This window comes from Arachis hypogaea, chromosome 6 (assembly GCF_003086295.3).
Source record: "Arachis hypogaea cultivar Tifrunner chromosome 6, arahy.Tifrunner.gnm2.J5K5, whole genome shotgun sequence".
Lineage (NCBI taxonomy): Eukaryota > Viridiplantae > Streptophyta > Magnoliopsida > Fabales > Fabaceae > Arachis > Arachis hypogaea.
The window spans coordinates 86,729,131-86,749,094 of NC_092041.1; the positions used below are offsets into that span (position 1 = coordinate 86,729,131).

Here is a 19,964-nt window from a genome sequence, read left to right on the forward strand (position 1 = left end):
AAAAATAAATATTATATATTTTTTATTTTCTGTTTTTTTTAATGAATTAGACAACCCACAATCCTAAGTATTACTCACTCACTCGCATCACACATACAATATTAAGAGTTCTATTCACTACTTGGCATCAACCAAATTTCGAAACCGAATGCACTTATTGCATGGCATAGAAGGTGACCACTAGACTAAGGCCTTGTGTGCACCACTGCTGCTTAATTATTCAATCTCCACATTCTTAATTGCTATTCATAGCACATATAACATTCTCAATCCACTAAAGCCCCAAAATGGTTGTTGAAATTGGGTCGGTGCACTAAAATTGCTTCTAAGGTCCCAAATGCACTATAGCAAGCCCAATTTTGACTGTCAAGCGGTTCATGGACACACTTCAAATCACTCCAATGCTCGTCACTTTGCCAGAGGACGCTGTACTCAGAGGAGCCCTTAGCTTTCATCACTAAGAATTTAGTGGCGTAGAGAAGGAGCATCCACTCCAGCGAAGAGTTCAAGACTTATAACATCTTGAAGGCATCTAGCAGGTTTTCATTTCGTGTTATGATTATGATTGCCATCAAATAAATGATTTACTTTGTTCAACAAGTAAGTCTAAGTGTTTGTTTGAATTTGGAGAAAAATGATAATTGAGAAAAAATTGAGAATAATTGATGATTTTTATGGTTATAAACAGGGATACTGACTAGATTAGGTCACAAAGATTGACTTGTCACGTCAATTATCATTGCAGTCTCCAACGTAGTAGTTTATGTCAGATTATTACTCTAATTGCTGATTCATTGCTGGAGAGTGGCACTTGACTATTATAGTGTTAGAGTTCATTCTTAGGGGCCTTAATAATACAATTGGGACTTCAAGGTGAATTTTAGTGTATGGAGTCAATATCAAGGACAACTTTGAGATTTTAGTCTTCTAAATTCCTTCAATTCCGTCCCCCATCATTGCACAAACACCAACACTCCACTTTCATATAAAGTCCTCTTCTCTCCCTCATGCACAACTGCCACAATATCACGAGCATAGTTCCCTGTGCCAACATCACACCCATCCCCTTCCTCTCTCAATTCTTTTTCTTCTCTCCTCTTTGCCGTCACCCACAGAAACACACACATTCTCTTCCTCTCCTTCATTGCCGACATTGTCACCACCCAAGGTTGCCAACACGAAATGCACGTTGAAGTCACGAATGTTCTATTGTCTTCTTCACTCTTAAAAGTGACAACTCCTACTCTATTCATCTTCTTTTTCATCACAAACAAAGCAACTAAGTGAAATAATTATGATTTTAATTTTGCATTCGAATGCAATGTGTTTTCGTTCTCCTATCCCGTTTGATGAAATGCTTTAACCTCTAATAAAATTAAAATAGGCTTTTATGCTTGTGCCTATAAATCTTTTAGTTTTTGTTAAGGTTCATTTTGGTGGTGTTAGTAATGTTTGTTGTTATTTATGGAAGAGCAGGGGGAAGAGACGATGACACACATAAAAGAGAAAAGGGATATTTTCATAAGCAAAAATAGAAATGGGATAAAATATGATATTTGACATAAAAATAAGATATCTAAATATTGAAATTAAGCCTTAATTCAAATATTAAGAGCTAAATCAGTATTTTATCTAAAGATTTTTTTCAAATTTAATTATAAATACAAATTTAAAATATTGAATAGTTATATTACAAAAATGCTAGGCAACTAAGTAATTTTTAACCTAAGTCTAACTTGGTCACCACACGTTTCTTTTCCTTCTTAATACGTATTCACGCTACTGCTCCTCCTCCATCTTCTTCTTTTTCTTTTCCTCTTTCTCCTTTATTTGTTTGATTTTTCTCTTTTTTTTTTCTTCTTCTCCTCTTCCTTCATTGTCATCATTACCATCTTCTCCTTCTCATATATATGTTTAGCAAAAATTACATAACAGAAATTTTAGTGCTGAGCATAAAAATTGATACATGGTACAAAAATTTTTGAAGGACTGTATGTCCACAATATTGATTCATCCACTTAAATAGGTTCAACAAAATTACTGAGCACAAACATTTTGGTGCACAAAATCCAGACACAGCAATAGTAGAAGTAATTTCTGAGTTGTTCAGCAAAACTACTGAGCACAAAACTTTCTATGGAACAACACATAAATTTTGGAGTATATCACAGAAATTTTAATACATAACACATAAATTTTTTGGACTATATACAAAATTTGTTTGTACTATATCAATAAATTTGTATTATGTATGGTACATGCAAAACTTTTTATGCTACATTAACAAGTTTGTATTACATACAAAAGTTTTTGTGTTAGGTGCAAAAATTGATGTACTATATGGATAAGTTTCAGTATTTTTAATAAAAATTTATGTGCTATATCAACAAAAAAAGAGCAAAAAAGAAGAAGCATGTGATACATACACACGTTGAATTTTTTTGTTGGGTTTGTATCAACTTAGTTACATAGCGTCACTAGTTATAGTATAAGATAAAACTAATATTTAAATAAAGGTATTTTAAAAAAATATATCATATCAAATCATTGAATGAATAGTGGTATTAAACATTTGGAATCAGTAATGTCACTTCCTTTCTTTCTCAATTTGATATTTGATCATATTTATTGGGGTTATCTTGGGGAGATAATTTTGATCGTATTTTGTCTTAGATTATTTCTTGGTAATGAACAGATTCGTAAACTTAATTGTATGCAATTATATTAGTTTTTATAGGAATTATACTGATTAATTTGTCATTATATTATGATCTTGAGTATCACCAATTATATTATTAATCACTTTACCCTAGGTTATTTCTGTTAATTTAAAAGTTGGTTTAGAAATGTTCAAATAAATGAAAGATTGGTAAACATACAATTGTATATTTCAATATTAAAACCAATTCAATTTTACAATCATACACAGTTGTTGATGATTTTCTTTTTCAACTGTGCACAATTGTTTATTATTTAAAATTGAAGTTATTGGAATGAAGTTACCGAAAGTTAGTATTAACATGTGAGAAAATATAAGGAAACAACGCAGCAACTCCCACATACATTGACAAAAACGATTATAAACATTAAGATGCCTATAAGCGATGCTTTTGCTATTTTGAGTAGCAAAACATTTGTTAAGATCTAATTCTGTTTACATTTTTTTGTTTAATTTTAATAATTCAGAACAGAGACATAAGAAGATGGGGTCTTGCTTTGAACAACTTGCAACAGAGGCTATTTCAAAACTTGGAGATTTGATAGTGAAGTCCACTGTAAAGCAATTCGAATATCTGATTTGTCACGAAGACTTGTCGGCAACCTAAGAAAAGAACATGAGAAGCTGATGGGCATGAAAGATGCATTGAAAGGGCAAGTGGAAGCAGATAGAAGTAGAGGTCTTGTAGTCGCAAATAATGTGCAAAAGTGGCTCTCTGATGTGGAAGCGATTGATGCGAAGGTTCATAAACTCTATGGAGATGCTGTAGAAAACAAGCGCAAGAAATGTGTTGGTGGAAGACTTGATTACTCGTTGGGCAAGCAAGCGACAAGAGCATCACAAGAGGTTGTAAGCTTGGCGAAGCAGAAAGATGAACTTCAACCCATATCATATCCTAAGCCTGCACCAAGGCTTGGACCTACCTTCACTCAAGACATCAAGGGGTTGGAGTCGAGAAAAAAGATCATTGGGGATGTTATGGAGAAATTGAAGGATGACAAGATCAGAATGATTAGCATTTGTGGCATGGGTGGGGTGGGAAAAACCACCCTAGTGAAAGGTGTTATCAAAGTTGTTGAATCAGAAAAGCTATTCTATAAGGTTGTGATGGCAGTGGTGTCTCAAAATCAAAATTACCAAATGGTCCAAGCTCAAATTGCCGATGGGCTAGGGTTGTCATTCAGAAGTGGGAGCGTGCAAGGAAAAGCACGGGAATTACTTGATTACTTGCAGGGTACTAGTAGGGTGTTGATAGTGTTTGATGATGTGTGGTCAGAGCTTGATTTTGAGAGCATTGGAATTCCTTCCCTTGGACATGAGAAAGTATGCAAGATATTGTTCACATCATGAAACGAACAAGTATGTCGCAAGATGGGAAGCAAGGAGAATATCCAGCTTCATGTGTTGCCTGAAGAAGAAGCCTGGGACCTATTTCGGGACATGGCAGGGGTTGACACTACAGACAAGGCCAACATAAAGCACATTGCAAGGAAGGTTGCAAAAGAATGCGGAGGCTTGCCCCTTGCTATAGTGACAACAGGAAGTGGGCTACGAAACAAAGCTAAGCCTCAATGGGAGTATGCATTTGAGCAACTACAACATTCTAAGTTGCTGAATAAGGTTCAATCAAGCATTGAGCTTAGCATTACGTCTTTAGGAACTGAAGAGCACAAATATTGCCTTTTTCTTTGCGCCTTGTTTCCTGAAGACTTTGATGTTCCGGTAGAATGTGTGCTGCGTCACGCCGTGGGGATGCGATTGATTAATTTGGCTGGTGCGCTGGGAAAAGCAAGAAACATGGTGGACACTTTGGTGGATGACCTCAAAAGGTGCTTTTTATTGCTGGAAAGTGGAAAACGTGACTGTGTGAAGATACATGATGTTGTACGCGATGTTGTCTTATCAATTGCATCTCGAAAAGAGCACGGTTTTGAGGTGCGGCAAGGTAATGATGAATTGAAGCAGTTGAAGAAACAAGACAAGGTGGATCATTTCAAAGCACTATCACTCATTTTGGCAGATGCAATCACCAATGGCATAGACTATCCAATGCTTGAGCTCTTTCAAGCGCGATCAGAAAGGGAGGAAGCGATTTTGTGGCCGGAGAATTTCTTCCAAAGAATGAGTAAGATCAGAGTTTTGACAATGAACAAGTTGCGCATTCCAACAATGCCGTCTCTTTTCCAAACCCCCGTGACCTTAAGGACATTGCAATTAGAAGATTGTGATGTTGGAGATGTGTCCGTGATTGGCAATATACTTGTTGAACTCGAAATCTTAAGCCTCTCCCGCTCCAACATTAAAGAACTTCCAACTGAAATCGGACAATTAAGCTCTCTGAAATTGCTCGACTTGACAGAATGTAATGAACTTGCCATCATTTCAGATAATGTCTTTGCAAGGTTGTCCCAGTTGGAAGAACTTTATTTCAGGGTAAGCAACTTCCCTTGGATGCTAAACAAGCCAATTCTCGGTGAGTTGATAGAACTTTCTCAACACTTGAAGGTTTTTGAAATCCGAGTAAGAGAGGTAGAAATTCTGCCTAAAGATTTGAGTTTCAAAAATATAGAGAGGTTTTGGATTTACGTGGCTCAATATGTATATTGGGGTGACGATCGTGGTTTTGGATATCTGGAGCCAAATAAGTTAGTGTTCAGACATACAAGTTACAAGAAGTCTATCAAGTGTAGCCCAGTACTAATGCAATTGATTAAGAGATGTGAAGTGCTCAAGTTGGAAGGCGTGAAGGACATGAAAAATGTGATTTGTGAATTAGATGACAACGGATTCCAGTGCTTGACAAATCTAGAACTATATTCATGTCCAGATGTTATGTATGTTGTAGATTGCATCACTGCAACTTCTTACACTGCCTTCCCGTTATTGAAGTCATTGTCAATAATGAATCTCCCAATGCTAAAGGAGATATGTAAGGCATCCGACAATCACCATAAAGTCAACAACCCGTTGATTTCTGAGTTCTTAAATTTAGAGAAATTGTATTTGGAGCGTCTTCCACTATTCACTGGCTTCAGCAATGCCATCGATTCAACTGAGCCACCTTCATCAACAGATTCATCTCATCGTGTAAGTTCCTTATTTATCTCTGATCACTCATTCTTGCTAATTCCTCACAATTCAAATTTCTTTATACCATTGCGGTACATGCTTTTTTTTTTTATCATATTCAATTTTCTTTATATATCGCATTATATGACAAGAAGGGGGGAAAAGGTCTGCTGTATACAAGTTTCAAGTGGATGGCTAGTTTCATTTTTTATATTACATTAAATTAAATAATAAAAATACAAAACAAAATTGAAAGCCAGTATAAAAGTGGTATAGTTAGCTATTCAAGGCATTTTTATCCAATTATTCTAAAACAATAACCATACAACAGAATAATCTATTTTATACATAATAATCATGTAAATATTTTTCTTATATGTATTTTGTGTTTCTATTTTGTTTTGTATATACTTCTTTCCATTTTATTTTCTCATGAAATATAATAATTTATAAAAAGCATGTTTTTTTTTTAATTTTTGTTGTATTTTCAAATTATTGAGGGATTTATTTATTTTTGGTGTCTTTAAGAATTATTTTTGTAGCAATATAAACTTTTGAATACACATTTTTGTATTTTACTTAATAAAAAATGTTAGAGAGTGAATACTTTTAGTAGAAATATATAGAAAAAGACTATTATTAGGTGAAAGTCAAGATAAATATAAAAAAATGATCAACTATGGAACATTTTACATGATTTTGCCCCATTAGTGAACAACATTTTTTTGCCCACAATTTTTGCCCTCATCGAATCGAGGGAGTATTTCATTTATCATTTCTTCAGCACTGCCAATTTTGTTGGGAAGGTGGTTGTTGAACGATGCGGTGAGGGTAATGAGACACAAGATACAGTGTTTTTATAGTACACAAAGATTATTTAGTTTCAACTGCTAGTTATTTATGATTTGTGATATGTATATCTTCTGGTAGTCTCACTTATTCACCAGAGTAGAAAAATCACATCAGATATATATTAAAGTCTCAAAGGAATGGTGCATCGCTTCCAATGTAATTGAAGACATAGTCTTAATAATTTATAAGACTCGAGAAAAATGAACAAATGCTCACACATGTATATGAATAAAATTTCTTTCAATACCCATTTAATATGTTTTATATAGTATTTTCTAAAATTATTTCTCGAAGGAAATAGAATATCATGTATAATTCCTGTTGCAACAATATCAATTATCTTCATATTATTTATATGCGGACAGGGTTCGAGTTGCACAAATAAAAGAGTTAATGCTTCACAAACTAAGGAAGATGAGTCTATGTCTAAATCAAATTGTCAAAACAAGTTATTTTCATCTATTTGGATGCTACAATTTCCAGTATTGGAAACCATCACCTTAGAGATCTGTCATTCCTTGGAGGAAGTATTTGACTTGCGAGAATATTTAAAGTCGTCGAATACCCAAATGTTTCCTCAGCTGCGAGAAATCAACATCTATAGACTTCCTAAGCTAAAATATGTGTGGGGTAATGTTCCGCATAGCGTTGATGGGTTTCACAATTTGAGATCAATTCAAATTTCGTCATGTGACTCTTTAAGTCACGTGTTTACACCAGCCACTGTCAAAGCAATGGTGAATCTTGAGACATTAAAAATATCTTATTGCAACTCGATGGTGGCTTTAGTTGCTGATGAAGAAGAGGGAGATCTTGAAACCAAAGGAAGAGAACATACTATCATCTTTAATAAATTATGTTCTTTATCACTCTATAGACTTCCGAATTTTGAAAACTTGTATACAGATTCCGCAAAGTTAGAATGGCCATCATTGAGAACATTCTATTTTCGGTATTGTCCCAAGTTGAAGATATCTTTGATACCAACCCAATTGAAGACAGAAAACAGGGACTTTAGCAATTCCAACTCATCAAGCTCCTCTCATCGGCCCCTTATTGGTTGCATGCCTTGGCCACTTACATTTGTTCGCCACCGCAGTCAAGAGACTACTACAAGCATGGTATCGAGTCTCACCATATCTATAATTGTTCAATTAAGGATTATTCATGTAGAACAAATTGTGTGAACTCTGAGTATGCTGATGAGTTTGCAGGAAGCATCATTGGCACAAGATCAAGAAGAACCTGCAATTTCTGAAATCAAGGGCAAGGCAGAAATAAGCCATGTACCAATTCTTGAAGATCTTACTCTGATTCACTCTGATTCAGTGGAAGAAGTAGTTTTGCTTGAGGGAACACACAATTCCAGCATTGACATTTGTGATTATGACAATTTAGAAAAAAGAACAAGCATGATGGTTACTTTCACTCACTTGGTGTCACTTCAATTGTTTGGACTACCAAATCTTGAGAATTTTTGTTCTTTTGCAATCAACGGCAAGCAAGAAGGCAGGGTGAGTAACAAAACCACCATTTCATTTGCCGTTAACGTCTTATTTCAAATTTTCTTATTTGAAATTAAAGGCACCAGTAATTGTTCATTTTAAAAGAATATAAAACACGAATATTGATTCGAAAGGAAAAAGGTAATTTAACAATTATATACATACAAGACCTCCACAAGTTGAATGATGCAGTCTTCCCTAATTACAGTCCAAATTATTTTTTTCTTCTTTTTTGCAGGATTCTAATGAAGGCAGTGAGAGAATATTGAGAGAAAAGCCTTTTATTAATGGATTATTAGTTCCAAACTTAACATCTCTACACATGTCTAAGTGTGACAGAATAAAGATATTGTTCTCTTTTTCAACTTTTGGAAGGCTTCAAAATTTAAGAGTAAGTAATTGCAAGAACATAGAAGAAATAGTATCCAAAGACAACATTAACACAAGTGAAGATAAAGTCATGTTCCCAAAATTAGAGAAACTAAGTCTTAAAAGCTTACCAAAACTAAAAGCCTTCTGTCAAGTTTCCTACTCCTTTGAGTTGTCATCTCTGCAAGAAGTAATGATTAAAGACTGTATGAACATGGAAGTGTTTTCACGGGGATCTTGTCATACGACTAAGCTCAAGAATGTCACCATGAATTCGAAGGCAACATACTTCAAGTGCAATATCTCTGTGCAAAAAGAAGACCAGTTGAATTCTACTATAGAGGGATTTAGAACATTTGTACATGTCATCTTAAAACATATTTACATATATTAATTAGCTCATATATATCTTATGGTCGCACACTAAATGTGGTTGTTGATTTTGTAGATGGAATTACAAGAAGAAAAGATGATTAGGTGGAGCGATCTCCATGATAAAGACATAATTAAGAACTTGTTTGAGATTTCAGTTATGAATATCAGTGGGTATCATGAACTCTCAATGCTTGTTCAGCTCAAGGAGATGGGCATGCTTCGACATGTAAGGGAACTAAGCATTACTAGTTGTGATTCACTAGAAGAGGTGTTTGAAGCAAGAGGAGAAATGCTTACGAAGGAAGGATATGATCAAAGCATAAATTATGGATTAGAGAGCATAAAATTACAAGATTTACCAAAAGTGAGGAGCATATGGGGACTCAATATTGTGAGGCATGTAAGTTTTACCAAGTTAACGTCAATTGAAATTGCAAGATGCAACAATTTAAAGTGTGTGATGTCCTATTCTGTTGCCAAAAGCCTTGTGGAGATAAAAGAACTAGAAGTTAAAAACTGTGAGATGATAGAAGAGATTGTCAAAAAAGAAGAGGAAGAGAAAATCATGAACATGGGTGCAGGCTGTAAAGATAAGACCTTATTTCCAAAATTGGAGAAGTTGAGTCTTGAAAATTTGCCGAACTTGAGATGTTTCTGTTATGGAGATTATGACTATGACATCCCATTGAGCAATGAAAATGAAGATAAGAAGAAACAGGAACAAGTGCAGGTCTCATTTCCCCAATTAAAAGAAATAAGTTTAACTGGTGTGCCCAACTTCCAATGTTTCTGTGGAGGGTCATATGACTATGACCTAATGCTCTTATCACCTTCCTCACAAATTGAAACCTTTTCTAATGGAAATGGAAAAGTAATTGTAAGCACACCTAACCTTCACAAGGTTAATAATGACACGCTCACCCTTGGAGACATGAATTTGACACTATATTATCTTCACAATTATTCAGGCAAATATAAGGTACGACATATAATATGTATTGCATTGGTTCATTAACTAGTAGTAAGCTTTCAATTTAGATGAGATCACATGTTAATGTTGTTGAATTTTATGTAGGTGGAGTTGCAAGAAGTAGACACATTTGAATGTGTTGACGAGAAACCTCAATACAAGCACTTGGTGGGCTACATGAAGAGGGTATCAAGGCTTGAAGTTGAGAGCTGCAACAAGCTTCTCACATGTGTCCAATCAAACACCATTCATTCATTATTATTCCAACATCTGAAAGAGCTTCATGTACGGCAATGTCATATTATGGAAGTTGTATTTGAAGGGACTGGCACTGGGATTCATAAATCACAATTAGTAAGGATGGAGTTGCATTCTCTGCCCAAACTGAATCACATTTGGAGAAACAACAACTCTGTCATAGGCTTTGAGAATTTGAATATTCTAATAATTAGTAGGTGCCATGATTTGAGGTTTGTGTTTCCAAATGTGTCCGCTGCCAGAAGCCTTTCGAATCTGGAAGCACTTGATGTGCAGGAATGTAAAGAGATGGAAGAGATCATTGGGAACAATAATAGTAATAAGTCTGTGCAGCATAAGGGAGCAAAGATTATATTCCCAAATTTATACAGCATTCGGCTGAGTAAGTTACCGAAGCTAAACAGCTTCTGTTCAATAAGCTCTTTCTATTTCGACCTACCATATTGTGATGGATAGAAATTAAAGAATGCCCAAAGATGGAGACCTTCTGCTCTCCAACCTTATACACACCAGAGCTATGGGAATTACAACTGGACGAGGTCATATACAACATACGTGAGGAAAGGAACCTGGAAGTGAATCAAATGATTCGACAGCGACAGCGTAAATACTCATGAAGCGGTATGTATAGTATGTAGTATAGATAATCAAATGAAAAATGCATGACTAAGATTGCTTTTGTCCTGTATTTCTTTGACTTCTAACTTCTCAGTGTTACAGCTGACAACTTTTATCTCAATTATTCATCTTTTCTTCCTTGGTTGTCTTATTTGCAAGAACCAATCATCTTTATAATGTTTACCTAAAACACCCTTTTTTGTCGGTAAGATTTAATTTCTAGTGTCAATCAAGTAAATGAATTGGTTCTTTAGACTTCAGAGGTATACGACTTATATCAATTCTTCTAAGGGTGATTAGTTCTTGGCTTTATTTAACATTCATTGATATAATGCAATAAATTACCATATAATAAGAAATTAAGCTACCTTACAGAGAGGCAGGCTGAAAAATACATTATAAATATGATAATATACATCACATTACCTTTTTGAGAAGATGACTTGCAAATAAAATTGTTATTAAAATCATATAGCAATGAATGTCATCCATGAAAAATACTTGTATCAAACATGAATGTACAACTTACAACCTAATTTTTTTTTAATCAAATTTTAACATATTATATAAAGAGATCTTAATGTAAACATAATCATTTAATTGCTATTGCAAATCTTAAAATCTTATTCTTTCTTTGAAACATTCTTATGAGTTTTATTACTTCCCTTATTTTCCACTTATCATGTGCCCTTATAATATTGGACCTCTTAATAAGTTTTGATTGCCTCTTCAAACTACATGTCCTTATTCACCTCTTACATCCGTTTTCATGATCCACAATTTTCTCTTCTTAAGGTCATATTTTTTACTACTACTACTATTATTATTATCATCGAGAATAATAAAACGGGTATATACTTTTTGTCTCTAAAGTTTGGTAAAAGTTTCAAAATATCCTTAAATTTTATTTTGTTTCAATTTTATCCCAAAAGTTTTCGATTTGCATCAAATATACCTTCAACAGCTAAATTTTCAAAAAAATTTAAGACTAATCTAACAATAATGCATAAAAATTATGCTTGATTTGCTTATATTGAGAGTTGTTCTTATGAAATTCTTAAAAAAATTAGCCTTCAGGGGTATATTTGATACAAATCGAAAACTTTTGTCATAAAATTGAAACAAAATAAAATTTAAAGATATTTTTGAAACTTTTGTCAAACTTCAAGGACAAAAAGTATACTTTACCCTAATAAAAATTAGTATATATCTAACATAAAGTTTTGATATATAGTTTTTGAATTTTGTATGTTAATTTATGAAACTTTTAAATATTTTATATTAACTGATTTTATTATAAACTTTTTCTTCTCTCATTGTTTCTCTTTAGAAGATCATTACATACACTGTTGGAACTTGGTTGGCTTTCTGTTTTCACAAAGAGGCCATGATTCGATTGCTTTGACTTTTCTTACGGTCATTGTAACATTCATGATATCGGTGGCATTGATGCTCTTGTACAGTTTCATTTGTTGGGTCGTCGATTTAAAATCACAAGCAATCAAAAGCTGATGAAGATGAATCTGTGTTCTTGTCTCTATCAGTGATTATCAATCACGTCATTATCATTAGTGAAACGAAACCAAAAGGTTAGTTTCATTAAATGATAAAAAATATGATAATAAATCTTATGTTTATCCCTTTGTTGATTGTACCATATTTGTAGGAATCAATAATGTACCGTACAGGCTTGCGTGATGAAAATCCAGCAAATTACTATCTAGTTCTACGTACAATATCACAATACAACAATTTCTTCTTTATTGAATTCTGATTTTGTGTTTCATAGCCTGGAGTCTGATCTTGGAAATCTAGTACTCTTTTCTTGCGACACATACTTTATTTAAGGTGATATCTTTTTCCTTAACTCTTTTATTTTATAATCTGTTCTAATCTAGGGTGACTATGATGTTTTGTTTTTACGATAAATCCTTTTTAATCCTTATTTCGAATTAGGATTGGGAAGAAAAACATAAGATTTTTTACGGAATACAATTTTGTTATGAATCATAAAGATCACATTTTTTTTCTTTCTTTTCTTAAGTTAAATTTACTATAGATTCATTCCAATCTTACCAACAGTTTACTATTTTTTTTGTAAATATTTTTCTATATTAATATCTTAGAAATAATTTAAAAAATAGTTATTCTATCCTTCTAACATGATGAACGAAACAGTGCTAAAAGCCTAAAACCAAGATCCTTGAGTAGTTAGCAACATCATTGACATTATGTATTGAATGATATTATCAATATGTGTGGGATTTTTGTAAATTTAATTATATCCATCTTTAATGTTTAGTGTTCTAAGCTGAAACTGATTATATGAAAATATTAATTCATATATGTATTTGTTTTGCAAGTACTTAAAAGAAAGGTTGTTTCTTTTTGTTGGTTGTCCATATTTAATTTCAGGCTATTAGCACTGTTTGGACTATGGATTTGAAACAAAGATTATCATCATTCAGAAGAAGCTCAATAGAAAAAATTCTGACTCCTCAAGAGAATCAAGCAAAGGTATTTAATTGAAAAAAGCTCATAAAGACCAACAATTTTAATTTATTTTGGCCAATTCATTTAGCTAGCAGGTTAACACTTTTAGTTCAGTAGCCCAACATCATTCTTTTAGCTTACAAACTTTTAAATATTGTTTGTTAACTACTAGCCAAAAACTATAATATCTTATTTGGCATGTCTTACAAAACAGTAGTAGAAACACTAAGGTAGCATTTGGTGGAGAGACAGAGGACTGAGACTGAGAGACAGAGACTAAGAGACAGAGATTGAAATAAATCTCAGTATTATGTTTGGTGCAAAATGGGAGACAGGAATTGAAACAAGAATGAAACTCTAATTTAATTTGCACAAGGGGTAAAATTGGAATTAATTAATTAAAATAAAAGTATTTTAAGTATAAAATGTTATTAAAGTTTCAGTCTACATCTCTAAAAATTTCAGTCCACTGTGTCCCTACTTTTTGGAGGTACTGAAATACTGAAATTTTAGAGACAGGGACAGAAATTTTAGTACCAGTCTCTGAACTAACAAACACGATACTGAGTCTCAGTCTCTGTCTCAATACCTCAAAACAAACGTTACCTAAGAGATCATGCGAACAAAATTTGTATGAGATAAAATTTTATCTAATTTTTTATTCACCTAAAAACTAAAGACAATAGAGATGGAAACATAAATTTTCTGTCTTACATGTATCTTTATTATTTCTCTATAATATATACGTTTCTATATAATGTGTCCATTCAAAAAAGTTTATCTAAAAAACACTACTCTATCTAAGAAGTTGTTTCATATCATTTGTGAATGACCTACAATTCTTGTGGTGAAAAATAATGATTTCATATTTGATTTATTATTCAGATTGATGAAGTCAGAAAGATCATTGGTCCAGTTGCAAGTAAGTTTCCAGTTATGTGTTCAGATGCATCAATACAAAGGTACCTCAGAGCAAGAAAAAATAATTCTAAGAAAGCAGCAAAGATGCTCAAATGCAGCTTGAAATGGAGGTTAGAGTACAAGCCTGAGATGATTAAATGGGTATGCATCATATGGTATCTATTTTTTTAATTCTGTTTAATGATGAATTTTTGTTAGTTAAAATTGTCATTGTCGTTGTCCCTTCTATGCAATAAGGATGATATAGCTCAAGAAGGTGCTTTAGGAAGGCTATACAAAGCTGATTACTTGGATTCACAAGGGAGGACTGTTCTTGTCATGAGACCTGCTATTACGGTACTCTCAATTTTTATACTAGAATCCCCTCGAACAATGATTCAACTTAAATAAGTTTTTAATTTAAAAAAAAATAATTATTTTTTCTTGTTTTTCTTTGACACAATATTCCTATTTACTAAATAATGACACAGTAATTTTATAGTTATGATTGCTTTCACTCATAAGATGTTATTGTGTTGTTATTTTGCGGTGCATGAAGAGTGCAAGCGCCGCAGCAGGGCAGATCAAGTACCTTGTTTACTGTTTGGAGAATGCCATAATGACTTTGAGTTCTAAGCAGCAGGAACAGATGGTTTGGCTGGTTGATTTTCAAGGGTGGAACAAATCCTGCATATCATTGAAGATTACAAGGGAAACTGCTCAAATCTTGCAGGATCATTACCCTGAGAGATTGGGCCTTGCAGTCATGTACAACCCACCAAAAGTATTTGAGTCCTTTTGGACGGTATGTTATCATATCATATCATATCATAATATCTCCTCTCTTCACTACTATCTTAATGCATGCAATGGTAAGCTTGATGCTCTGTGATATACTAACTATAATTCAAAGAATAGGGTAGAGTTAGTGACTTATAAGTATAACCACAATAACAAACAACTATGACAATAATTACTAAGCCTTATCTCATTTGGTCGGGCCAGCTACATGGATCAAATATTGTCGTATAACCTTATCACGTGTCATCTCTATAATGAGACTGTTTATACGTAAATTTCCTTTAACCATCTCATATATGATTTTTTTTTTTTTGGGTCTTCTTTTACCATTCGACTATTGTCTACCTTTCATCTCATCCACCTCCTAATTAGATGCTCTGGCAATCTTCTTCCCACGTGTCCAAACTACTGAGACGAAATTCTACCATCTTTTCTACAATAGGTGCTACTCCAACTTTCGTATATCTCGTTCCTTATTTTGTTCATACATGTATAGTCGCTTATCCATCTTAGCATCTTCATCTCTACCACACTTAACTTATGTTCATGCTCACCTTTTGTCGTCCAACACTCTTGTTCCATATACTTTTAAGTATAATGACAAGCTAGAATTTTGCTTGTTACATTCATCATATGTTAAAATTTTCCCATGTTATCCAACATGGTAAAAAGAATAAAAATTTATTAACAGAGTTTGGTGAATCAGTAAGAATCAATGTGTTTATGAGTTACACTCTTTTTTCAGTTTTACAAGTAAGCATCTCTCTCATTTATACTTTGTTAAACAGATGGTAAAGCCATTTCTTGAGCCAAAGACTTTCAAGAAGGTGATATTCGCTTATCCGGACAACACGAAAAGCCTAAGGATGATGGAAGAACTCTTTGACAAGGACAAGCTGGAATCCTACTTCGGCGGGCGAAACACCGTCGGATGGACCCTCGAGTCTTTTTCCAAAAAAATGAAAGATGATGACAATAAGAGGATGTCTAATGTCAGTGAAGGTGGTGTTTCAACAGAACTCATCAATGAATCAATTCAAATAGATGACAACAACTCGGATGATGAAACATCTAGTTGTGACACTCTTGGTTCAACCATGGGGGGAGATAAAGAAGAGATTAATGTACAAGAAAGACTAGATTCTCCTAAACCTACAATTCTGCAAAAAGATGAATCTGGTGCAAAGCCCTGAGGCAAATGCAGGGGATCAATTATGTTGCTACTTCGTTCCTTTTTTTTATTTTATTTTTATTTTTTAACTTAGCTGAAAATTCAACTATTTCAATTACTCCGGCATGCCATGCAATGCAATGCCCTTTTCTCAAGATTAGTAGACCACAATAATATTCTGTTTGTGATATATAGAAAGAGAAACCAAGATACTCTTTCAATTTTCATTAGATATTTGACACTAATTTAATGTGTCACATTTTATATTTTTTCTTCTAGATGACATAGTTTTACTCCTTTTTTTGCATTATGTGTTAAGGTTCTTATCTTTTCACCTCCTTTATCTCTTCTGATCTTTCTTGATCCTTCATCTTGATTCTTCGTATGCAATTTTCTTTCTTCAATGGCAAGGAATACCGAATCGGCAAACTGTTTTTTTTATGGGGCTTATAATTGTGCTTTTTTTGCTAGGAAGCATCTAACTTAGTATTATGGGAATTAATATTGTCTTTAATAGAGTTGTGTTTGATGAATAAGTTAACTTGGTGCATAGGACTACTGTATACATTGAGTTGAGTTTGACGTTTGACACACTAGGAAACTTGAGGGGAGATAATATTCAAATGGGTTTTAAATTCACCCTTGAATTTTTAAGAGAAAAATTAAAAACTCATCAAAATTTATTTTTTTTACCATTATTTTTTTGTTATTAACCTAATTTTTTTAGTTTAGTAATTCAATAACATGATTTAACTCATATTTTTAAATAATGACTAATTAATGACCAAAAAATTAAATTTAATAGTCTTCTAACATTTATTTTAATTTGAACTTCAAATGTTCATTTTAGACTCACATTAGTTATTCAAGTTATTTTTGTTACCGTCATACTCACATAGTCAGCCAATATTACGTGTTAAAAACAAAATTTTGCCATGTAGAATAAAATGATAAAGTGTGTTTTATTGACATACATGTCGACGTTATGATAATGTCACGTGTCATAATAAAATTTGTTCACATATTAGTTTAGTGTTCATGTTAAAATATGATTTGTCTGTGTGTTACTGATAGTCTGATAATCTGATATGTTATTACTATAAATGACTAAAAGTTGATTCTTGAATTTTAGTCTCAAAAATTAAAAAATCCAAATTAAATCAATCTCTAAAATAATTTTTCTCATTTTTTATTTATTTTTTCACATGTAACTTAAACAAAATTCTTGTTATTTCAAGAAACATATGATACAATAAATTATTTTGTAAAAAAATAACATAATTTATGTTGTATTCTTTTTTTTTTTTGTCAAGTGGATTAGACAGTCTCCAATTCTATGCATTACACCTATGTATTACACACTCACACATACTACATGGGTACACACTATTAGCATGGTTCTATATTCCTCCAAGAGGATTTGAACCCGGTGTAACTCTATGTGAGGCAAACAACACATTTTTTTTATTTTCTTGAGTAGTTGAGAGTTAGTAGTTAGTAGATAAATATTTATGAAGTTAGTTTGTAATATTCCTATAAATAGGACAACTCTTGTATCATGTAAAACAACAACTTCAATATACATCCTTCATCTTCTTTAATACTATCTCTGTTTTCTTGTTATATTGGTTGAACAATTCTTATTACTCGAATTTAAAACTAGTCACTACAAAAATTGCTTTGAGTACCGTCAGAATTAGCGACGATTTTGTTGTAGGATTCGTCATGCCAAATAATTACCGGCGGATAGCCTCTTCCAACGGTAAAGTTGCCGGCAACCTCTGGAGGAAAAACAAGACAAATAGGAGCCAAATTTAGTGTCGGAGTTATCGTCGTAAAAATTTTATGGTAGACATTTTTAATGAAACGCTATGTTCTGGTGATTCCACAACGTTACCATCGGTAAATTCGACGGTAACCGTGTCATAAATTCAAACTGCGAACCCTTTTTTCCTTCATTTTGAATTCACTTTCTCTCTCTAACCTCTCACCTTCCTCTCTTTCTCTTACCGCTCACCCTCCCACTCTCTCTCTAACCTTTTCATCTTTCCTCTCTGTCAACCTTCTATACCACTGTTACAGCGAACGTCCCTGCGGTCGCTGTTGCAAATGCCCTGCCGCTTCCGCTTCTGCCACTACTGCACCTCCACTCCTTTTTTCCGTTTTCTCTTGTTTTGCATTCAAGATTTTTTGTTGGAACTCTATTTCTTTCAAATTCTGTTACTTCAAGTTAATTAATTAATTAGTAGAGTTTAGTTAGTTTAATTTTCTGTTGATTTAGGTGGTTAGGATAAGTTAGTATAGGTTATATTAGGCTCTGAAATTGCCGAAAAGTGTTGAATTATTGAACTATTTGCTGATTTATACTGTTGAAATTGTTTGGAAAATGCTTGACTATATTGATGAGTCGCTATTTTACTGCTGATTTTGATGAATTTTGATCTGGAATTGTTTGGATAATTTTGATTACGTTGATTAATTGTGTTAAGGTCATTTTTGCTGAAAATTTGATGTTGGACTTATCTGCGTCATACTTTGTTGTTGGACTTGTCTGCACCATAATTTGATTAATCTTTGTTTTGAATTGTCGCTTGTCAATTACTAATTGAGTGCATCAATTTTGCATCTTTAATATTTGTGCTATTGCCTTAAAAATGTTCTTGGATAATTTGTGTAAAACCCGGATAATTAATATATAATTAATTCATAAATTAAAATTTATTCTAGAAAATTAGAAATGTGGTTTTTATAGTTAAATATGATAGAGCTACTTAAAATATAAATTTTGACACCAATTTTAAAGAATCAATCCGAACCGGTCAAACCGGATCTAAACCAAACCTGTGGGCCCAACCCACTCACTTAATAAAGTGTGTTCAGATCTTTCTCTCTCTATTTTGCATGCTAAACACGCTGAAGCTCAGCCATGGGAGAGGGAAGAATACTTTCCAAAATCTAACCTACACTTAGATAATCAAATTTACATAACTTTTGATTCGGAGTTCCGATCGCCGCACTGTTTATGGCCATGCGACCGGGGCGTTAAGCTCTATAAAGCCCACAAGATTATTTAAGAGGTAAGCCATGAATTCTTTCCAGGTTTACAGCCCTTGATTTTCAAAATCATTGAGTAAAAGTGTTGACATTTTGAGTTCTTTGATTTTATAGGGTCCAATTAGCTTGAGAAAAACGCTTAATATTGCCTCTTTGGTCCATGCGTACGGTAAGAATCATCAACTCATAATCAATTTATTGAGTATATGTGATTAGTATTGAGTTTGTATGTGTGGGTGTCTATGATGTGTGTTGGGTAATATATATATATATAATTGGTTTGGAGCTTGATTGAGATTTCAAAAGTTTGAAAGTGGAATTGTATGCTGAAAAATCTGTTGGTAAGGTGTTGAGGCCTTGGAAGCTTGAGGAAATGTGAATTGAAAGTGTTCCGGGTTTATCAGAAAATTGGCCAAGGTATGCTTTCGATTTCTCGTATCTAAAATATAATGTAATGTGAAAACTTAGGCTAGTGACCCTAGGATAGGAATTGAATTTGTGATGTTGTTGATTGGTTGAAATAGATTGTATTGATTATGTGGTTATTAGTTTTTGAGGGTGCAATTAATGTCCTTGTTGATGCTGCATGTGATTTGTATATGATGATGATTGGTATCTATAAAGGATGATTGGAAGTTGATATTGTACTTAATATGGATATTTGATGATGTATATTGAATATTATGGAATTGAAAGTATTGGATTAAAATTTGATGAAAATGGAAAATTGGTAGGATGATGAATGTGTATTATATATTGTTGAACTTGAAATATTGAGTTGAGATTACGAAGGATGCTGAATTGGTAAGG

General features: G+C 33.2%; 3 protein-coding genes across 6 annotated transcripts; all 3 read left to right on the top strand.

The window, feature by feature from the left end:
* The first annotated feature begins 285 nt into the window (after positions 1-285).
* LOC114924104 (probable disease resistance protein At1g51480) lies at positions 286-4,069 on the top strand. Its single transcript, XM_029287590.2, has 2 exons — positions 286-539; positions 3,187-4,069. The coding sequence occupies exon 2, from the start codon at positions 3,347-3,349 to the stop codon at positions 4,067-4,069; it is 723 nt and encodes a 240-aa protein (XP_029143423.1). The 5' UTR covers positions 286-539; positions 3,187-3,346.
* LOC112696835 (uncharacterized) lies at positions 4,070-10,573 on the top strand. Of its 2 annotated transcripts, none has more exons than XM_029287587.2 (6): positions 4,070-5,806; positions 7,006-7,761; positions 7,855-8,154; positions 8,384-8,872; positions 8,963-9,868; positions 9,965-10,573. In XM_029287587.2, exons 1-6 carry the CDS (start codon positions 4,091-4,093, stop codon positions 10,571-10,573), a joined length of 4,776 nt encoding a protein of 1,591 aa, XP_029143420.1. In that variant the 5' UTR covers positions 4,070-4,090. The 2 variants fall into 2 exon arrangements, with proteins under 2 accessions (XP_029143420.1, XP_029143422.1); XM_029287589.2 differs by having other exon boundaries at positions 8,384-8,536.
* On the top strand, positions 10,091-16,410 carry LOC112696834 (uncharacterized). 3 transcript variants are annotated; one of them, XM_072197225.1, is made up of 8 exons: positions 10,403-10,738; positions 12,199-12,324; positions 12,525-12,583; positions 13,151-13,252; positions 14,114-14,290; positions 14,387-14,485; positions 14,688-14,933; positions 15,718-16,410. In XM_072197225.1, the coding sequence occupies exons 4-8, from the start codon at positions 13,172-13,174 to the stop codon at positions 16,120-16,122; spliced, it is 1,008 nt and encodes a 335-aa protein (XP_072053326.1). In that variant the 5' UTR covers positions 10,403-10,738; positions 12,199-12,324; positions 12,525-12,583; positions 13,151-13,171; the 3' UTR covers positions 16,123-16,410. The 3 variants fall into 3 exon arrangements, with proteins under 3 accessions (XP_025605517.1, XP_072053326.1, XP_072053327.1); XM_025749732.3 differs by lacking the exon at positions 12,199-12,324 and having other exon boundaries at positions 10,091-10,738; positions 12,402-12,583; XM_072197226.1 differs by lacking the exon at positions 12,199-12,324 and having other exon boundaries at positions 10,472-10,738.
* The last annotated feature ends 3,554 nt before the right edge of the window (positions 16,411-19,964 follow it).